This window comes from Pipistrellus kuhlii, unplaced genomic scaffold (assembly GCF_014108245.1).
Source record: "Pipistrellus kuhlii isolate mPipKuh1 unplaced genomic scaffold, mPipKuh1.p scaffold_m20_p_10, whole genome shotgun sequence".
Lineage (NCBI taxonomy): Eukaryota > Metazoa > Chordata > Mammalia > Chiroptera > Vespertilionidae > Pipistrellus > Pipistrellus kuhlii.
This window is the reverse complement of record NW_023425405.1, coordinates 1405001-1427500: the sequence shown is the minus strand read 5'-3', so window position 1 is coordinate 1427500 and position 22500 is coordinate 1405001. Positions and strand designations below refer to the sequence as shown.

At 36.9% G+C, this 22500-nt stretch overlaps 1 protein-coding gene across 1 annotated transcript in view; it reads right to left on the bottom strand.

The window, feature by feature from the left end:
• Window positions 1-22500, bottom strand: part of FOXP2 (forkhead box P2) — a 493504-nt gene that overhangs the window by 8357 nt on the left and 462647 nt on the right. The window contains exon 18 of the mRNA XM_036424830.2: window positions 22354-22500. This exon is cut by the window's right edge and continues 17 nt beyond it. Coding sequence (XP_036280723.1) covers window positions 22354-22500 — 147 coding nt within the window. The remainder of the gene's footprint in view (window positions 1-22353) is intronic.

The following is a 22500-nucleotide window of genomic DNA, read 5'->3' as shown; positions in this document are numbered from 1 at the left end:
AAGCATCACTCTCTTGAATGCTTTCCTTGAGACTCTGTGAAAGAACATGATTTCCACGGGCAGGACACTGACTGGTTGGCACCAGGGCAGCGGGGCATTAGTCAGTGCAGCTGGTTCTGGGGTCAGTCATGGCATCGCTTAACTGGTTTTGCTGCTTTTCTGGGCCTAGTGCTGGAACACAACTCAGGCCTAGATGTTATCCCTCTGGGTTCATACTTGGAATGGGGTTCATACCTGGAATCGCCATGCCAAGGCCTGCGTGGAAGCCACATGAGGCCACTCTTTGGCCCCTTGTTCCTTCTCTAAGGGGGTCTATTCATGTCCAGCAGCATCAGAGAGGAAGAGGTAAGTCTGAACAACATGACCAGCAATATGAAAGGGCAGGGGGACTAAACTCTTTAAGCAATGATATGCTAAGGGAGGAAAGGTTATTCTGGGGGCAAGATTCCTATTTTCCCAGTTTTGCCAGTCACTAGACACCAGACCTTTCTACCCCAGTGACTATCTGTACCTGGCTCACCATCCTTGTTCGGATCATATGTCTAACTATCTCCAGAGAAGTACTTAGGTTTATAAAAAAATATATATAGCAGAAAGACAGTTCAGAAAGTCAATTAAAGGTGATGGGCCTGTAACTATTTTCATATTTTGCATACATGGCCAAAGAATTCTGAAATTTCCCCAGTGTCTCCACTATACCAAGCTATGATCAACTCTAAGCTCTCAGTTTTAAGTATAGGTTACTCCCAAAGGTTGGAGACTATGAGAAGTGGCCTTTATAAGATCACTAGAGTCCAGGTGCATGAAATTAATGCATGGGGGGGGGGTCCCCTCAGCCCTGCCTGTACCTTCAAGAAATCTGGGACTCTAACTGCCCGCCTGCCTGCCTCATCACCCCTAACCACTCACATGCCTCTTGATTGCCCCTAACCACTCTGTCTGTCTGCCTGATCAACTCTAACCACCTCTACCTCAGCCCCCACTGCTACAGCTTTGTCTGGAAGGATGTCCAGAATTATATCCAGGAGGTTGTTTGGCTGTCTGGTCTAGTTAGCATATTTCACTTTTATTATTATAGATTATTGCACTCAGGAAGTCAATTGTGACATTCTATTATAGCCAATACAAATAGAAACTCAAGAAGAGGGTCTATCATTGATATTTAATGAAACAGAATTTATTGTGCTTAAGTTTTACATGTATAAAAAGTTGCATTAAATCCACAGCACTGGATTTAATTTCCTTTATTGTAAGAAAAACCACTGTTGTTTTAAATTTCTAAGAGAAATTGTCTGCAAGAGAAATCCTATATAATAAAAAACTAATATGCAAATTGTCCCCTTGATCTGAAATTCGACTGGGAGTTTGACCAGGGAGTGGGGCCAGCTGGCCAACTGTCCATGGCCCCTCTCCCTGGTCAGCCCCACCCTTTATTGCCCCCCTTCCCGATCTGGGTGGGCCAGATGGACTCTACCTATGTACAAATTCATGTACCTGGCCTCTAGTTACTAAATAAAATTGTGCCCTACCCCCCAAAAAAAACCTGTTATTGATTAAAGAATAGTTTATAAATTTAAAAAGTAAAACATCTAATATATGCACATGACCAATTTGTAGATACTATTTTACACGATGAATAAACTAATTAAAGATTACACAGTCAATTAGAAAACTTGAAAGGTACAATTAAGAAAATACATACCACAGAGGTAGGCAGGGGGATCAGGTGGTGTGTATGTATGTGTGTAAGTGTGTGGTTGCCTCCGTGTGTTTGTGTGTGTGTACACAGATGATTTCAGAGTAGTAAAAGCCTGAAATCATAAAAAGTGTTTTTGAGGATCATTTTAAAGACAAAGGAAACTATTTTGACTAAAATATCTACCAATTGAATTCAACTACTTCGACTATATGCTTCCCTGAAGTAGCCAATAGTTTCAGTAAAATGACTGATGAACCAACTGGTTATTATGGTATTATGTAGACATGTCTAGAATTTTAAACATTTATTAAATGTTTAATGTTAATATTCCCAAAGTACTCTCTAATATATAGAAAATCAAATCTTCTAATAAGATTACTTGTGAAAGTTCATATTCACTTAATGACTTTTATTTTTAAAAACGACATTTTGATTTAATAATCATTATGAGTTGAATTTTATAATTTTAGGTTTCCAGGTTCAATCTGAGACTCAGAACATTAGAGTGAATGGAAACCTCTAAGTTATGAAAATAATTAGAATAAACGCTTAAGGTTAATATAACAGCACCTTTTTCCTAATTAGGTCTCATACATGACCCGTGAATACTCAAAACTTTCAAGTCTAAGTGGCTGAATATTTTAAAACAGATATTAAGAAGCTGCAAGATATACATAGATATTTGACACTGTTTTATGTGATTGCACTCCAACCAATTATCATTAGTTTGGGCATCTTATAATTTAAATCTGATCTCTTATGTAGTTGGTGGGTCTTAATGTTCTCAGGGCACTGAGAAAACCTCTGAGTTCTCCCTACACTGACTCAGTTTCTAATTCCACTGTCCCCTCAATTGGAACACTGCCATATTATGAGTATCTGATTCATTTGTGTTTACCTTTCTGTATTTTATTTGCATAAATATCCTGTGGGAAAGTCTCAAGTTGGATAAAGAGGAATAACAAACAATTTATTTTTAAAACACCCAGAGATCATTTTTAAAAGGATATCTATAAAGGTACGTTCAGGTGCATTCTCGGGGAATTTCAATATGCATGACATTTATTTATTTCATTATTTCACTGCCTTGCAAAAAAAAAAAAAAATCCGTTTGAAGTGAGACACAGGGGATGACACAGGATTAAGTTAAAACCTTAACCCTTTAGCCATTCTTAATAGGTAGGACTCAAACTACCCACGTATAATAGTACTTCTGAGAAACAAATTCCAGACTCAAAATAACATCCTTAAAACATCAGGTTCAGCTCCTACTCCAAAATATTTCATGCTGACTTAGTCTGTGCTAAGCCCTTTTCAACACTCTGTGTGTTCACAGAAGCTGAAATTCTCTTCTAGTCTTCGTGCCATCTATGCATACCCTGTCTGCCATTTAAGAGCCAGACCCACTTATATCTCATCTACTTCTAAAGACTTGGTTTGACCTGTCCAGCTTGGGCTGATCTGCTACTCTGACACACCAAAAGCATTTTTTCTTGATCATTCTGACACTCAATATTTTGAAATCTTTGAACCTAACAGTGTATCAAACATAATTTCATCCCATGTTCCTAGTCTATAGATAAGAAAATGAGTGACTTTCCAAGGGGTGTAATAAGTGCAAGGTTTCTTGGAACCTTGTTATTCCTGCTCTCCTGTGTCCCCTTATTCATGGCATTGTGCTGAACTGTCCAGTGGTGGCTGGGTTGGGTCTTGCCAACTAGAATATGAACATCAAGGTTAGGAGACCCATGCACACAGCAAGCACCTCGTAAGCACATGTTGACTGAATAAATGATGTGCAATTAAGTCACAGTTTCATTTGCATTTATTCTAAAAAACAAAAACAAATTCTCTCTAGAATTAAGTATTCTTGGGATCCTTCCCATCAGATTAGTTTGTGAACAAGGTATCAGACCCAGGACAGATGTAAATAAAACCTCTTTACTCAAATAAGCTAAAACCAAAGCCAATAATGATTAATGCTCAGGTTTCAATATTTGATTGCCATCCAAACAATATTTAAGGGAAAAAATAAAAATAAAAAAACTAGAAAGAGAAGTTTAAGCATCCCAACTCCCCGTGCCTATAAATAAGTGAAAGTCTTTTCAGTAAAAATAAAATGCTGCCATGATTATCTCTATGTACATTAGCTTTCTCATTTTTGAATCTCAAAGGACTCCACGCTTTCCCTTGTCCTGTTGTACAAACTCAAAAGAAATGGAACACAAAGAAAACATGCCTTTGGTGGGCTGCAGATGAATGAGAAATTAGTCTCTTCTGTGGTCATTAGCAGTGTCTTTCCCTCCTTGGCCCCATTACAGAATATGAAGGTCATCTCATTTATTTCCAGGAAAAAAAGTGGCTCTCTCTACAGTGTTCATTCTTCCAAATTCTTCAAGGTACCAAGTGTTACAAGGATAATTAGATTTTCTTCTAGGAAAAATGCTCCCCTTCAACCAAAGAAAACTCTCTGACAATTCAAATACAAGAAAGAAATCCCTTTACAGAAACTGCCTCTCTACTGAGTGCACACCTGGTCTTCCTATGTATCCCCAGTTCTAGTAGAATAATATAAACATGTTAATTACTGGGGTGTGATTTAATACAATAAAGTTTACATATTTAATACTTTTATTAACTTGTAAGCATAGTGTAAATAATACTGAAGAAGTGTTTAGGCGCCTTATTCATAAGCGTCAGCCACACAGTTAAGTGGCTAATACATTAAGAATATAGCGGCTTTGAGGATAAGATGCTTGGGTTTGAATCCCAGCTCCTTTACTCTTAGCTATGTGGCCTGGGGGAAGTTACTTAAGGTCTCTGTCACTCTGTTACTTTACTCTTAAAGCAGGAATAATGAAGTGCCACTTTAAGAGCGTTTATGAGGATTAAATGATTATTTACAAATGAAAACTACTTGGAACAATACCTGGGTCATAAGTGCCCAATAAATGGTAGAGACCGTCATGATGTATTCACAGCCTTAAATCCTTTATGGAAGAAAGTATGGAGTAAATGCATGAATTAAGTTTTAAATATTATATGAGCCTAACTAGCTCTAAAAAATGTTTAAGTCCTTCTCGAAAAGAGAGATTTTTATTACTATAATAGGAAAGTCATAAAACAAACATATATGTACTCCTCATAATACCATAATTATCCCAAAGAATTATTTATTGAAAACAAAAACACTAAGCCAAAAGCCCAGGTCATGTCTCAGATCATTTTTGAATCAACAGAAAAAAAGTACATTCCAAAGTAGAATGGCCATCATTGAAATGCTCTGTAAAGAGTCCCTACACTTATTTTCCTCACCCATCAATCCCAGACCTCATCTTTACCTGGTCATTAAAATCATTAACATACATGCATGGCATGGCCCAGGCCTATATCACATCTGTTATGCACATTAAGCGTATACAGTCAAATAATATATTTTATGTTGGAGAAAACTTAAATAGATTAATTAAAAGTAGACTAAAAATGAAAATTTTAAAAGAAATAAGCAAATTGACTAAAGGACGAAACCAGCCACTATGATGGACACTGACCACCAGGGGAAAGGTGCTGAATGCAGGAGCTACCCCTGGTGGTCAGTGCACTCACAAAAGGGGAGTGCCGCTCAGCAACAAGCCAGACTGATGGCTGGCGAGCACAGTGGCCAGCTTCCGCAGCTCCTGGACTGTGAAAGGGTGCAGGCCAGGCTAAGGGACCCTTCTTCCCCACCCCCAGCGCATGAATGTTGTGTACCAGCCTCTAGTTCTATCTAATAAAAGGTAATATACAAATCAACCATCACTCCAAAACAAGATGGCCGCCCCATGTGGAGACAAGATGGCTGCCACAAGATGGCTGGCAGGGGAGGGAAGTTGGGGGCGATCAGGCCAGCAGGGAGGGCATTTGGGGGAGACCAGGCCTACAGGGGAGAGCAGTTAGGGATGACCAGGCCTGCAGGGGAGGACAGTTAGGACAATCATGTTGGTAGGGGAGGGCAGTTTAAGGTGACCAGACGTCCTGCTTTTGGCAGGACAGTCCTGATTTTTAACAATTTGTTTTGCATCCTGTGGTGTTTTAAAAAAGTCCCGAATCTTTCCAAAAATCAGGACTTTTTTAAAACGCCGCAGGACACAGGACAAATTGTTAAAAATCAGGTCTGTCCCACCAAAAGCGGGACATATGGTCACCTTAGGGCAGTTACAATTACAGCTGACCAGACCAGCAGGGGAGGGCAGTTAGGGGCAATCAGGCCAGCAGGGGAGGGCAGTTAGGGGTGACCAGGCCTGCAGGGGAGGGCAGTCAGCGGCAATTGGGCCGGCAGGGGAGCAGTTAGACATTGATCAGCTTGGCAGGGGAGTGGTTAGGGGATGATCAGGCTGGCAGGCAGAAGTGGTTAGGGACAATCAGGCAGGCAGGCAGGCAGGTGAGCGATTGGGAGCCAATAATCCTGGGTTGTAAGAGGGATGTCTGAATGCCTAAAGGAGCAGTCAAACATATCGTAAAGGGTCCCAGATTGGAAAGGGTACAAACTGGACTGAGGGACACACCTCCTCTGTGCATGAATTTCATGCATTGGGCCTCTAGTATATATATCTTCCTTTATAGTATGGATTGAGTAAAGTCCCTTGTATCTGTAAATGGCATAAAGAGCATCAGTCTCACTTGAAAAAGCCAGTAACATAATACCATTATCTCCTATTGCCAATAATTAATCTGAAGTTTACTGTGTACCTTCTACATATAAGACATGGTAGGAGCATTTAAACGTCTATCAAAGAACCTGCAGTACAGCATGGGAACAATATGTACTCGAATAACTACATGATTGCCAGCCAGAAATGTACTAAGAGAAGTAGCAATTAAGTAACAACAAAAGAGTTAACAGCAGGCAGAGATTATTTATTATTTGCCTCTAAGAAGAATCCCAATGGATATCATTAAAGACAGTAAAGTAATATCATTAAAGACAGTAAAGTAAGAGCAAGTTTTGATGGACAAAAAAAAGGAATTGTTGACTATGCAGATGATAAAGCTCTTTCAGGGTTTGAAGATCTATGCTGGATGGTTCAAATATTCATCATACCATTTCCCCCCACTCATGTAAGTGATTTAAGGGATTTTCCAGATTAAACTGCAGCTTGTAGAACCCCTAATAATAAGTAAAGTAGAAATTACTTTAAAATATAGAATTGATTGTCTATGGGAGCAAACAGATGATAACATTTGAAACATCGAGGACTTACTAGGCTTGTTTGTTTTTAATATGAGCAAGGAAGCAAAAGAAAACTAGTGGAGTTACTGTGTTTTTTTTTTATTTTTTATTGTCTCATTTGTGAGATCTTGAATAAAGGCTAAGCAGTAGACTTAGTTTCAATATATATTGTGGCAGGAGTCTATGAAGTTTGGATTGGACAATCTCCCAGCCATTCATTTATTTATTGAACACCTAATACCTACCAGGCAACTGTATTATGCCAGAAGAGTACACATTGGCACAGAAGGGCATGTATAAAAGAGAAACGTGTTCCCCTTAATAGTCACATTAATAGTTCTTCTGAACCTGATTAAATATGTCATATTCCTTTCAGTGGGTATGGAAATAACTTCATCTTTAATTTTAAAGCAAATTATCCATTTGGCAAATAATGGATAGCCTTTCAAACTAGAATCCAGATATTTATTTCAAACAGTATAACAGTTTTTCTGCCCTTGGAACTAAAGATTTATAATTCAACTATTCCTTTTAATCTACAACTTATTATTTACTACGGAAAAGCAGTAATTTATATCTCCTGCTTGAAGACGGCATAGCCACCTCCTAATTTGACATAATTTATACTTTCAAGAATTAGACAGCTATTTGGAACTTCTTCAGATAATTGGATAGAAAGTATTTAGTGATGGAGGGATGTAAAGTCTGTTGCTATTTTCTGAAATTGAGGTACAAAGTCAGCGACTTAAATCAAAGAACTTCGAGAAGGAAGAAATTTTAATTATGAACAAAATTAGAAGTGAAATAAAATCAGTTCAATAGACCTTATGTGCAAATAGGTTCTGATGTGGAAATAGGTTCCTATTTTCATAGAGTTTTTTGGTTTCATAGAGTAAGACAAGTACTGTACACAAGGCAGAATGTGATCCATCCCGTAGTAAACAAAGTGCAATGAAAGAAGTGAGATAAGTTCTGACAAATCATCAGTTGCTGCCCTATGAAGGAGGGGTTGTCACTTCAGGTAAGTTTTGAAATATATGAAAATGTTCATTATGCAGAGTTGAGAAAAAGTTAATTCTGGCCTTGGCTGGTGTGGCGCACTGACCCATGAATTAGGGGGTTATTTGTTCGATTCCCAGTCAGGGTACATGCGTGGGATAAGGGGTTTGTAGGAGGCAGCCAATCATCTTTTCTTTCTCACCCATGTTTTTATCTCTCTAATCCTTTCCCCTTCCTCTCTTTAAAATAAATAAAAACATATTTTTAAAAGTTATAAAAATTAAATAGATAATGATTTTTCATAATATATGCAATTTTGATAAACCTGTATATTTGTTGCTTTAATTGCTCAATGAGGAAGGGAAGCAAATCCAAAACATTTGGATACTAGAAAATGAAATATATCAAAATAAATTTATCTATAGTCCTTTTAAAAAAATTGATAGGACATCTTTTCACCTTTTCCCTGCCCTAGCACACTTGAAGGATATCACATTACTCATTGGATAATACTAAAAAACCTATTCTCAGAAATAGCAGTAGGTCCTGATGGTTCAATTTTACTATGAAAACTAATTTTATTTGACCCAATATAACAATCTTTATCCAGTAACATGAACTTATATAAAGAGTACTTTTAGAAACATATTAAATGTATTGAAAAACTATGTATCTATTTCCTACTCAATACAGATTTGTTCAAGTCCTTGGTTTTAAAGTTTCTTGATCCTTATTTCTACTAATTGTAGTTTTACTACCTTTAACTTACATGGGGTATTCTGGTTAATTCTAAAAGAAAATGTTTAAAATTATATGAATTTATCTTTATCTTTTATTTATTATGTCCTACTTGTTGGTGAATGACATTTAAAAATATGAGAAAAGACTGAGTTATGCTATAGGCTAATGCTGTCCATTATTTACATATGTTTTGACTATTTCACAAAATAGCATCAAATTTTCTAATTAAAAGGAACTGCTCAGATGAGTTTTTAACTCTCTACAGTATTTAGTACTTGCCACAGAATTGTTGAATAAATAAATAATGGTAACTAGTATGTAAGTATTTAAAAATCAAAGTATATGATTTCCACTTTATCAATTTCATTTACATTTTCATACATTTTTATTTAAATAGTTTGCTAATGACAAGCCCCTCATGCTTACTGCATAAGCACTTTGTTTTGAAATGTAAAATAAAATCCACAATATAAGCACAGACTCTATTAAGAAGAAAAAATTTAGTTTCATGAGGCTCAAATTTTTATTTTTATTGTTAATTCTGAGTAGCTAACTTCTGTTGACTGATATATTGAAAGATGTCATCACATCAAACAAAAAATTTAAGCTAAGTTTTTTAGAAAAAGACATTTCATAGGAAAACTGGTAAAATTTAGAAATTCTATAAAGAATAGAGATTGTGAAAATTCAATTTTACTCATTTCCTTCTAATATGTAAACACAAAATGATATAATTATATTTGCATTTTATTGGTAGATTTATAAAAATTTTTGTTATGTTATGTTCATTGTTATAAAGGCAAGTTGAAATAAAAAAATATTATGCTTAAATGCTTTTAATTTTGGAAGGGTAAGTATTTTAGTTTAACATATCACAGAAATAAGCTAAGACATGAAACTACAGTTATAAATGGAAAAGGTTACTTTTAAAAGAAAACATTGTGTTAGTACTTTTTAAAATGACAATCTTAAGCTAAAGAACATTTGCTTCATTTTACTTAAGCTGTTTATTCTTTTAAAATAATCCTAATTTCTTACACTAAATCCTAGATTTTATATTTTAATTTTAATCACACATTAGAGAAATATGTAATTCTTTTACAGAAATGAATAAGAAGGCCATATATTTAAAATTAACTAGAATTAATTTATCAATTAAGAAATTATAAAACAGATCTTGTATGGTTCAATGGCTTTCCAATTTATTATTTTTAAAGATTGTTCTCACTTTTGTAAGTTAAAATAACATTTATCACAAAAATTCTAGGGTTGAATGAATTGATCTTTGTTTTGATTTGCAATAGTTTGTATATAGCTGCCATTAGGACAGGATTCAGAAACATCACTCCAGTTCAACAGATAAAAATTGTGCTTATTTCTTGATGAAAAGGTAAATATTTCTCCTCCCAGAAATGTGCCACTATTTTTAAAATAGAATAGAAAAAATGGAGTGAACAAATAATTTTCAATTCAAAATATATCTGTATAGTTTGCTTTCTTCAAAATATAATTAGAAAATGCCCTACTAAATTTTCCATACTTTTCATTCTGGCTAAGGATAAATAGCCAAATAAATTTCAATTTTTCTTCTTTAAATCAGCATACAACCTTAATTCTAATGTAGTTAATAAATCTCTTTACTTCCTTATCTTATTTTCTTTAAATATTCAGTCAGTGTTTAATTGCAATGGAATATTATTTTCAGATAATTGTAATAAAATGTTCCCTTCTAAGTTATTCTGCCAATATTAAGGATGTGGTACACTATTCTATCTTACATCCTAACACATGGGGCTTCAAGCTTCAGTTTTAAAGTTCCATTTACAGATAACCTAAAGTTTAAGAAACATGACAAAAAGGTAGATTAAGGTTAAAGGAACAATTTTGTGAAGTGAATGTGTGGTAGTCAGGTAGACAGATATGGTTAGAGCAAGGAAGATGGGCAGGTACAGAAAGTCACCAGGGCAGAAAGCTCCAGGTGCCTAGCAACAGGCACAACTGGGAAAACAAGGACCTCACTGCCTGGTCCTTTCCTGCCCTAGCTATCTCTGGTCATGCAGTGTGACCCCCATGACCTTTATATGGCTTGACTTTCCGCTTGGACTCTGCCCTGACCTTTTCTCCCCTGGCATGTTGCCAGTCATGCAGTAGATCCCCTTGGAAGAAGAGCAAGAGGCTGAAGAGTGGTCTCAGGAGACTCCCATGCAAGGCCCTTGCCCCCTTCCCTTAGGCATTAACCCCTGGGGGTAACATCTAGGCCTCAGTTGTGTTTCAAATCTATGCTCAGAAAAGCAGCAAAACCAGACAAGTGAAGCCGTGGCTCAGGATCAGCTGCATTGACTAATGACCCAGCCCTGCTACTGACCCAATCAGTAGACACACAGACCCTCAAAGGACACACCTGGGAAGGTGATGACTATTCTATTGAGATCCTTCCTTAGAACCTCCCTCAAAACCCTACTTTTAAAAGCCTTGAAGACCTAGGCCCCAGGCCGGCTCTCCCTAAGGAGCACTCCAGCCTCATTCCCCGCCCCGCTCCCCGGGCACATTTCCTTGCCTCTCTCTTTCTCTGTAGCTGAAAGGGTCCTTCTTTTGCCTCTGTGACTTGCTCCCTGGGCTCATACAGCTCAGCTGCCTCACTTCTCCACGGCTCAATTATTCTACCTCTGTGGCTTTTTAAGTCAACTTTATCTTATAGTTTGAATCTTGGCTCTGAATTCTTTCTTAGCCAGAGCTGAAGTACCAAGGCTACTGAACTGAGGTCCAATTGGTGCCATTTTTGACACCAATATATATATATATATATATATATATATATATATATATATATATATATATATATATATAAATTTCTCTAAGATTTCTTCCCTTACCTTCAGCACTTGATAGTTATTCAAATTTATACAACATGGTTTAAGAAACTGAATTGTATAAGATTTGAAGGTGCAGTTATAAATGCTTTCAGATAGTTTTGCAGCAGTGCTAATTTAAAAACAAAGTTATTTCAGATTTCCCATCCTTTTTAAAAAAAATATGTATTTTTTATTGATTTCAGAGAGGAAGGGAGAGAGAAAGAGAAACATTGATGATGAGAGAGAATCATTGATCAGCTGCCTTCTGTACACCCTCTGTTGGGGATCAAGCCTGCAATCCAGACGTGCGCCCTGACCAGGAATAGAACATTGACCTCCTCATTCATTGGTCAATGCTCAGTCACTGAGCGACTTCATCTGGGTTTTCCATTCTATTTGATTTATAAAAGTGATAGCTGTGACCCAAATGGCTATAGTAAATTAAAAATATAGATGTAACTTATTTGATTTTTGATGAGTACAAATAAATTGTGCCTAATCTCAGAATCAAACAGTTTTCTGTTAAGATACAGTTGGTACCATTCTTATGTCTTCCAACAAACTTTCAACAAATATTTATCTATGGATCCAAGGACCTATATATTATTAACCTGCTGGCCAGAGAAATAAAAGAAAGCTAAATTATATCTTGACACTTGGACATTAAGTCAGTTTTGCTGCTGCTCCAAGAGTCCTTTGATTGATTCATTCAAAAATTGTATTTCTGGTTGTTCTTGAACTAAGTTTGCCAGAAATGTCGGGGTGAGTAGATGGATACAGAAAATATGTGTCCTGGTTCACTCTAATTCCCTCTTTGATAACTTGAATTCAGACTCCCTGAAGATTTTGACCTTGACCTCAAAGCCCTGATTAGGCCCTATAGCTGTGGCTACCTCCCACACTCCTCCCCCAAGTGGATCAACCATTTTTTCTGGATAGTTGTCTATTGCCCTGAGAAATAGAAGAAAATGTGACCCCTCAACTGCTGGCTCTTGGTGCAGCTGTCTCTTGGATATTTCTATACAGTCTGTCTCTACCAGGGTTACATATGGTTCATATCATTAGGTCTAATTTCTGAGACTGGCTGTTCTTCTGGAGCTACTCCTTTGCTCCAATCCTATATAATCCTATCTAATAAAGAGCTTATATGCTAATTAGACAGACAGTGGAACGGAACGACCTTTGGGAATGACCTTCCAGAACAAACAGTAGGTGGGGGGCAAGGCTGTAAAAGCTGAGGCAGACAGGGCTGCGAAAGCCTACCCTTGCATGAATTTCATGCATCTGGCCTCTAGTTCAACCATAAGTCTGTCTCAATGTTCAGTTTTCTCCTGAAATTTTTCTCTTATGCTCTGTTAGTTCTAAAATTTTAAAATGTTTTTATTGATTTCAGAGAGAGAAACATCAATGATGAGAATCATCAATCGCTTCCTCCTGCATACCCCCTACTGAGGTTCAAGCCTGAAAGCTGGGCATGTGCCCTGATCAAAATCAAATGTGACTTCCTTGTTCAGAGGTCAACACTCATCTACTGAGCTAAGTCAGCCTGGGGAACTCTGATACTTCTAAACATAAGAATGGAATAAGGAGTAAAAATAGTATTTACCTTTCATTCTAAATCTACTGAAGTATGTCTCCTTTGACCTTCTAATTAACATAAGGACCTTATATTGAATGCTGCAAATGTAAATTTATTGATAGTAATAAGATAATATTGTGTGACCTATGATTACTTTTACTCTTGCCTTTTACGTGTCTTTCTATTACTCCCTGTCTTCAAAGAATAAGATGTTGAGCCAATTAAAGAATGTAAGTTTCCAGTAGTTGTATTAAACTATTTGGTCATCTACTACTTATATAAATTATTTAATTCTGTCCTAATGAGAGAAACTGCTGCTGGAAATAGGAGCCCTGAGATAACATTTTAAAGTGTTTATTGGTGCCCAAAGTATTCAAGTATATTGTATTACTTATACGTCTGATCAATTTTAAATTCCACCAAAGCAGTCAAAACGCAGTGCCTTTAACATTTATTAAAACATAACATCATATGTAAATTACCTTTATATTAAGTAATAGTCTGAAATGATAGCCAACTTTATATTATAAACATAGGCTATAAAATGCCTTTTCTTACCAAATACACATCTACTTCCCAAGCCATATGTCAAAAGTTGAAATTAAAATATATAGATATGTAAAAACCTTCCATTTCCCCTGGTACTAGACATAGAAAAAAACTAATACTGAATAGCAATATTCACTTTTTAATAAACACTCAATGGTTGTTTGACCCCTGTGGAAAGAAATTTCTGAGGCTCAACTAGTGTTAGTGCAGATAAAGATGTTCCTCTAACAAAGTATCTTTCTTATACAGAAAACAGAAGCAGTAAGCTCCAATACTGTCAGCTAAAAGTTTCCTGACACATTTTGCCTAAATTGTGGGGATTCAGATATTGGATGTCAGATATCATTTATAGAGTTCTAGAAAAATCCTTTAAGACCCTGCAGGAACCCACACATTTCCCCAGCTGGCATGGTGGGGATATAACACTTTTCAGCTGAAGGCGCTGCAGCTCTGGAAGGATCTTTTTATTAAGGGGAATGAGAATGAGTTGTAGGTGCCACATATGGGGATTGGGATAATGTAAAAAAGAACTGCAGCTACGGAGCCACACTTGTAGCACCTAAAAAAGGATAAGATGATAAAGAGCTCATGTAATCATAAGTTCTCTACAATCACTTTGCAGAGATCTCAAAGCTAACTAGCAAAGTTAATAAAAATGTTTAGAGATTAAATAAAAATGGAATGAAGTCAGAACAAAAATTATGAGGCCCAGAATTGTAGGGAAGAAAATAGAGGTGAGGTAGAGAAATTGTTACAAATTGTGAGTTAGAAAAATCGGTAAAAACATAATATGTATTTATGTTTAGAACTTCATAATGCATCTTAATGATCTAAATGTCAGCAAACATAGTGCAGGTTTAATAGGCAGTTAGACAATGAGAGAGCATTCCACTCGCTCAAGTTGTCAGTCACTTTCAACTGCTTTCCTCTAAAATACAGAGCCAGTTTCAAATGCTTTTGTCCACGGAGAGTGAGATCTAAGATCTGTAGGGATTTAATATAAAATATCACCAACTAAAGGTGTAGGGTTTTCAATTGTACACGTGCCTACAAATAGCAATTTAAATTTTAAGGCAGCCAAAGAGAATAGAAGAAAGGTAATATAATATACCTGAATGTTTTCATTATGTTTCATCACAACTCACAATGTATATTAGATTTTCAATACCGTTTTACAAAGTGGGAGTCTAAAAATCCCTTTTGGATGTCTTTGGTTGCAAAGTATTATTGCCAGGAGAGGCTGAAGTTTCTTATTGGAATGATAACAACGACTGATGTTCTCAAGAGGCAGAGGATGCTGGGAAGATGACTGGGACATGCGACGGATAGAGTTCTGAGGCATGTGATCAACATGTTAATCAAAAAGATGAATCTCGCTGAAACTGGTTTGGCTCAGTGGTAAAGCACAGGTCTGCAGACTGAAAGGTCCCAGGTTCGATTCCAGTCAAGGGCATGTACATTGGTTGCAGGTGCATCCCCGGTAGGGGGTGTGCAAGAGGCAACTGGTCGATGTTTCTCTCTCATCTACGTTTCTAGCTCTCTATCCCTCTCTCCTCCTCTCTGTAAAAGATCAATAAATATATATATTTTTTTAAAAAGTTGAATCTCCATTGCAGGCCTGAAATAATATTGCACTAGGAATTTCATGTGATGCCTGAGCCTTTGACTTTCTTACCCTACATTTTTGACTTCTAAGGACACAAAAAATATGTTTTCTGGTCTTATATGAACCATATTAACATCTGATTCTACAAAGATCATTAACTCTCAAACTTCAAATATTTGCTTGAATAAGAGGGGAAATAATAATCACCAATGACTAATATAGAATATTAGCAAGTATAACTGTGAAATATTATAGAGGCTAAGAGGATTCAGGCCTGAAACAAGAATTCATCTGAAAACTCAACAGTAGGAGACTCTAATCCTCAGAAATGAGAAGAACATGACAAGGGAAGGCTTTGTGTATAAAGCCTTCAATACAAAACCAGCTCAGGAAGAACTTTCATTTTGATCTCTAGAAACAGAATTTGAAAATAAAAAAATGGGAATCGTGTTTAACATTTTTACAAAAGAAAGACAGGCAAACCTGAACCAACTTATTGAGAGCGGGGGAGAAACAATTGCTTAATAAGAAAGAAACAACTGAGTTTAAACTAAATATGGTGGGTACATCATTAAATTTCTCCTTTTGCCTCAGGTTTGGAAAAAGACAGGAAACTGATTGATTCTGCCAGTAGGAGTTCACCTTCCAGGTCTACTCCTGATGCTTTCTTCTCTTTTCATTCATTTAAGTCGAACGCATGGGAAAAGAGAGCACGCTTAGATTATTTCTGCCTGAACACATCATCAATCCTAATTCTTTAAGTGGTTCTTTTAAGAGGCAAACATCAATATTAAATATAAATCTAAAGTAATTTTATCTGTATTCTATAAAACCCTGAAAAGTAATCAGGTATATTGGCACTGAAGTACGTAAGGGAAGAGTATTATGAATTGTAATGATACTTAGCTCACACTCTTAAGGAAGTATTTGTTCAGACCATGATGGCTCTAGAACTCTTTCAATAGCAGTAGAAAATCAAGATTTTTAAAATCTGTTGATTAAAAAGTGACAAAATAAGTTTCAAAAAAATCTATTTAGAATCTATATTATCCCACCTGGCTTCAACCTGTCCTACTTCTTGCTAAAATCCACTTAGCATTCATCTGATTTATACTGCATTGATCCAAGTATATTTCTTTTTCAATTCACCTTCAATAAGATAAATAAAATTTAATGAGATCTGGGAGGATAATCATAAATGAGATGAAAGGGCCAGCCTCTCTCTGTTCACAAAAATTAGGGTAGTTTTAAAATATATTAACTAATTAAAATAAAATTTAAAAAGTATACTCTACCAATATTTAGAAAGATCTCTTTGCTCCCTTGTAAAGATGAACACTGCATTTACTTATCCCTTCTTCCTAAAATCTCTTGTTCTCCCTTCTTCTTCAGAGTTCAAAGACAATCTTGTGAAGTCAACCCACTTCAAGCTAAACTGTCATCTCCTTCTTAATTCTTCCTAATCACTATCAGATGGTTATTGAATGCTTACTTTGTATGCTATGAGGTATTAGGCGTTTATATACTACTAGAGGCCCATTGAATGAAATTTGTGCATGGGGGTGGTGTCCCTCAGCCCAGCCTGCACCCTCTCCAATCTGGGACATCCCTCTCACAATCCAGGGCTGTTGGCTCCCAACCACATGCCTGCCTGCCAGCCTGATCACCCCCTTACCAATCCCCTGCCAGCCTGATAATTGCCTAACTGCTCCCCTGCAGGCTTGATCACCTCAAACTTCCCTCCCCTGCAGGCCTGGTCCCCTCAATTGCCCTCCCCTACAGGCCTGGTCCCTCAACTGCCTTCCCCTGTAGGCCTGATCTCCTTCAACTGCCCTCTCCTGTGGGCCCGGTCACCCCTAACTGACTTCCCCTGCTCTCCTGGTCCCTCTTAACTGCCCTCCCCTGCCGGCCATCTTGTGGTGGCCATTTTGTGTCCACATGGGGGCGGCCACCTTTGACCACATGGGGGCAGCCATCTTGTGTTTTGGAGTGATGGTCAATTTGCATATCACCTCTTTATTAGATAGGATACTTTTAAAAAAATACCATCTTTGTCCTTAATTTAAAGATATGTGCAAAATGATTGATCACCCACCCACACCTGCACACAGACATGCACACAGACATGCTCTCACATACACTGTTGGTTCCAGGAATAAGCCCTTCAGAAGAGGAGCAGAGTGTGGGTCCTGAAAGCAAACTTACTTTGGAAAATAGAACTAGGCACTAAAGGAATGACGGAATTTAGATGAGGGAAAGAAGATGAAAAGCAAAAAAAGAAAAGAACAGAAAGCTAAATAGTTAAGGCAAAACAAATGTATTAGTTTGGCAAAAGCCTTTGTTAGGGGAACTACAAGAGTAGAAGTTAGAGTGGAAGGAAAGTATTAAATGTGGAGAATTAAAAAGAATAATATGGATGCTAACATAGTATCCCTTGTTTTTCAAAAATAATTTGTAAGAAGTACACTAATCCATAGGTATTCTGCTCTTCTAAAGCTTCAAAACATCTCCATCAATCTCAGGATTCCTTCTATATTTTACCATATAGGATTTTACCATTTTGGAGTTGAATAGAAAGACTAAAAAAAAAAAAAAAATGTTTCAATTTGTTTTGTCCTGAATCTTAAGAACATTTAGTTCTTGGATTCAGTAAATAAATGCTGAACTCGCCGAAACCAGTTTGGCTCAGCGGAAGAGCGTCGGACTGCGGACTGAAGGGTCCCAGGTTCGATTCCGGTCAAGGGCATGTATGTTGGTTGTGGGCATATCCCCGGTAGGGGGTGTGCAGGAGGCAGCTGGTCGATGTTTCTCTCTCATCGACGTTTCTAGCACTCATCTCTCTCCCTTCCTCTCTGTAAAAAAATTAATAAAATATTTTTTTTTAAAAAGTACATATCCTTATAAAAAATAAGTAAAAATAAATAAATAAATGCTGAACTCCTCACTTTCCCTCTTGAACCTCTCCTCCTGTGTCTATTCTTGTTTTTTTGTGAGCTTTTAAAGTTTCTATGACCTCTCCAAATTTCCTTCTTTGTCCTCAGCATTCCATTGGTTGTCTCGTTCTAGTATTTCTCTTTACAGAGCTTCTTGTGTCAATTTCTGCTCTTCACACCCAGTCCTCTTCTTACATCAGATACTACGTATTGCAAGAATTACTTCCACTTCCATCTCTCTCACCTCCAGCATATCCTACTATATATGAGCTTCATTCAGTCATAGTTCATTCAGTACACTTTTAGATGACTTTACCTAAAGCACAGCTCTGATACTGTGAAGCTCAAGCTCATAACATTCACAGGCTCCATACTGGCTAAAATAAAACCCATGGCTTGATATTTAAGACACTCTTTAGTCTAGTCCCACTTCATATATTCTAAATTCTATTTTACTTTTTATATTCTAAATTGCTATCAAAACTAATAATTACTGTTTTCTAGGCACATATCACAAGTTCCTGTTCTGGGTTAATATTATTCTCTCTTTTTGAATTGTTAATTGTGTACAACCTTATATTACATCATCCTATATAATAAAGAGGTAATATGCAAATTGACCATCACTCCAACACACAATATGGCTGCCCCCATGTAGTCAAAGATGGCTGCCACAAGATGGCCGACAGGGGAGGGCAGTTGTGGGCAATTGGGCTACTAGGGGAAGGCAGTTAGAGGCAATCAGTTTGGTAAGGGGGGAAGTTAGGGGTGACCGGGCCTGCAGGAAAGGCCAGTTGGGGGGTGACCATTCCAGCAGGGGAGGGAAGTTAGAGGTGACTAGGCTGTCAAGGGAGGATAATTAGGGGTGACCAGGCTAGCAGGAGAGGGCAGTTAGGGGCAATCAGGCTGGCAAGGGAGCAGTTAGGCATCGATCAAGCTGGCAGGGGAGTGGTTAGGGGGTGATCAGGCTGGCAGGCAGAAAAGGTTAGGGGCAATCAGGCAGGCAGGCAGGCAAGCGGTTGGGAGCCAGCAGTGCTGGATTGTGAGAGGGATGTCTGACTTCCTGCTTGATCGGGCCTAAATGGGCAGTTGGACATCCCTTTAGGGGTCCCAATTAGAGAGGGTGCAGGTAAGGCTGAGGGACACCCCCCGAAGCATGAATTTCACGCACCAGGCCTCTAATTTTATATAAAAAAAAATTTCTTAACCTGCTGACTCTAGCTGATGCTTACTAGGAAGTCAGTCCTCATATTGTTTAAACTTCATATACCTTACTTCATGAATTATAAAAAGATGTGCGGGGAAAAATGATTGTCTAGTAAACTTACTGCATGCTTATGAAGTGCCATTATAGTGGGAAATATTTTAATATTGTTTATAGTCTCATTTACAATAACAATCTGGTATTCCAAGAGGTAATATAAACCAGTAAATGTGTACACAGCACTATGAGGGACACACAGAGCAATTATTATGCTTCAGGCACTCATTTCAGTTGCAAGTACTCTGAGAGGTAGGTATTGTTGCTAACCGCATTTTCAGCTGAGAGGACTGAGGGAAAAATGAATCCTACTCAGCTATTAAATGCTAACTCTGGGATTGGAGCCCCTGTGATCTGTTACCGGAGCCCATGCACTACCGATACCAGCAGCCTGTTCTGGGTCTAGTTTCCAACTGCATCCGCATGACTGTCCCCTCCAAAACAACAGGAATAAGTACACAACTTCATTTCAGGACACATAAGTAGGCTTTTTAAATAGTTCATAAAAATTCTTCCATGTCTGTTTACTTTTCAGAGTATTCTGAAGTGCATTCAATTATATGCAGCCAAATTTTGATTGAGAAAATTAGATAAAATTTTTCTTTGGCTTATAATGTACATAAAATGTCTAACATTCTTTAAGTGAAAGTTTCTAAACACTCTATAAAGATGAAAATACAAAACACTGAAATGAAATGCTATCGACAATATTTGACTTCTTATATACAATAAGTTAATAACAGTGGAGACAGATTAAAAAATGAATGTAATTCAATGTTTTGCATGATAATTAAAAGTTTGATCATAATTTATACACTGGTAAACTAGAAAAAGACAAGATTTGGCCTTCCTCTAATTTTTCTTTTCTGAAATTGATTTCTAATAAGCTGAGGGAAACTTTCTTTGATCTCTCTAAGAAAAATACATAAAAATATACATATATGCATAAAATGTCCAGTTTGTTAAGTGAATATTTTAATTTTATAAATCCATAGTGGCAGTAAATCAGGCATTATATATATATTTTTTACATACCATTTTAAACAATGTTTTCTTCTCTGACATATTCCACAATTATACTGTAGCTAAACTAATAAAATGAAGACTCTAAAATAGTAATTACCAAATGAGAAACATTACAACCGTAAAAATGCCATAATTTAGCCTGATATTATTTTAAGTTCTAAAAATACAATGTTTGATAAACTACATTATTGCATCATTATTTTACTTTTGATACCATCACATTAAAAATACTTCTCCACATGTTCTCTATATATGTTCTATAACAACTATCTACTACATCCTAGCAACAGGGAGTTTGTATCAACAGCTTAAATACATTTATTATCAATGCCATTTCTCTAAACTAGGTCTTTTCTTAAAGGGGGAAAACAGGCTGTAACTGTTATTTGCTCTTTAAAATTGTATTGTTTTAACATTAGCATACTCAGGAGGATGGCTGAGAGTAAAAGGCATGCAGCTACCCTGTGCCTGGCTCCAGGAGAAAGCAGGAATAGAAAACTTTTGTCTGATTGCTCACGTTCCTCATTTTACTGTGCTGCTATTCTCCAGAGCATATATTCATGTTCTTCTACTTCGGGTTTTATTACTGCTTTTGTATTATTTAATACATCTAAAGACACTTCCAAAAGACAAATTTTTCCATCTTGAAAAAATCATGGTTTCGAACCCAATGAAAAACACATTAACGTTCACAGTGTGTTTTTCAAAAAGGTGATAGAATAAAAGTGCTATAAAGCAATTAGGTACATGATCTGAAAGACATTAATATGTCAAGTAGAATAAGATGTTTTAAAAGTCAACAAAAATAATATTCTGTGAAACCAGACACATAGAAAGATCACATTTCTCTTTCAGATCTCTGACTAGATACTTAATTCAAACATAGGTAGAGAGAATAGAAAAATGAGAGAAAGCAATAAGCTTACCTCAGTAATTTAAAATTGGAAGGATATAACATTTAACTTTAAGAAGTACATATAGACATAAATTATAATACAATATAACACACACACACACACGAACACACACGCACACACATATATATAATATATATATATATATTTCAGATGCTGATTACCTCCCTAAATTCTAGGTTCTCCCATAGTCTGTACGTCTTAGTAAACAAGAAACTGATATGTTTGGCCTATTGAATAAGCCCCAGCATTTTTTAGAGTGTTATACACATTTCTGAAATTCACAAAACATCAATTTTTAATACATCTACTCTCTCAGCTCCATTAAAAGGATGGTAGGGGAAAGATTTTAGAGTAATTAATGATATAGTTAGCTGCTAAATATTAATAGGAATCGTAGCCTTGCATAAAATATAACGTATAAACCTTCCCAATACAGACGCACCAGTAATTAAAGTTGAATATGTAATTACACTGATTAATATGACAGGCAAAAAGTTACACTTTACTGGTTTCTATGTAAACTGTGGGTAACAGTTAAACTTTGCATTTTATTTTTTTATAAAAATGGGCAATATCTTGACTACAGTTCATAAATGGTTTAGAGACCTGCAATAGTAGTTAAAATATGCCAACTTACTCCTTCATAAATATTCTTACTGCACCACGCAAACCAAACTGTGATAATGACCCATAAGATGTAGGGCCATCTCAGACGTCGCTTTACATCCCAGAGAATGTTGGTGGTGTTAAGAATTTGTGGAGAACTGTTACTACCATAATTACGGGACATTGGAGAGATATTCTGAAGGTTCTTAAATTTGATTTGGATACACATATTCACATCATGCACACGGTGCAATTCAACTCCGCTTAAACGTGTGCTTTTTACTTATGCATCATTGGAATCTTCAGAAGAATACTCAATTGTAGGAGCACAGGACTATGAGCTCTCCCTTTTACGGAGTCTGCTAACCACGCTTACATGTGCGGCTGAGGCGAGCAGCCCGGACTGCTGTTCCCGTTGCTGTCCATGTGATCCAAGGAGCCATTGAGATCCTCGTGGACTGCCTGGAGGAGGCCGCTGGACGCGTTGTTGATCAGGCCGGGGTTGCTGAGCAGAGGTAAGCTG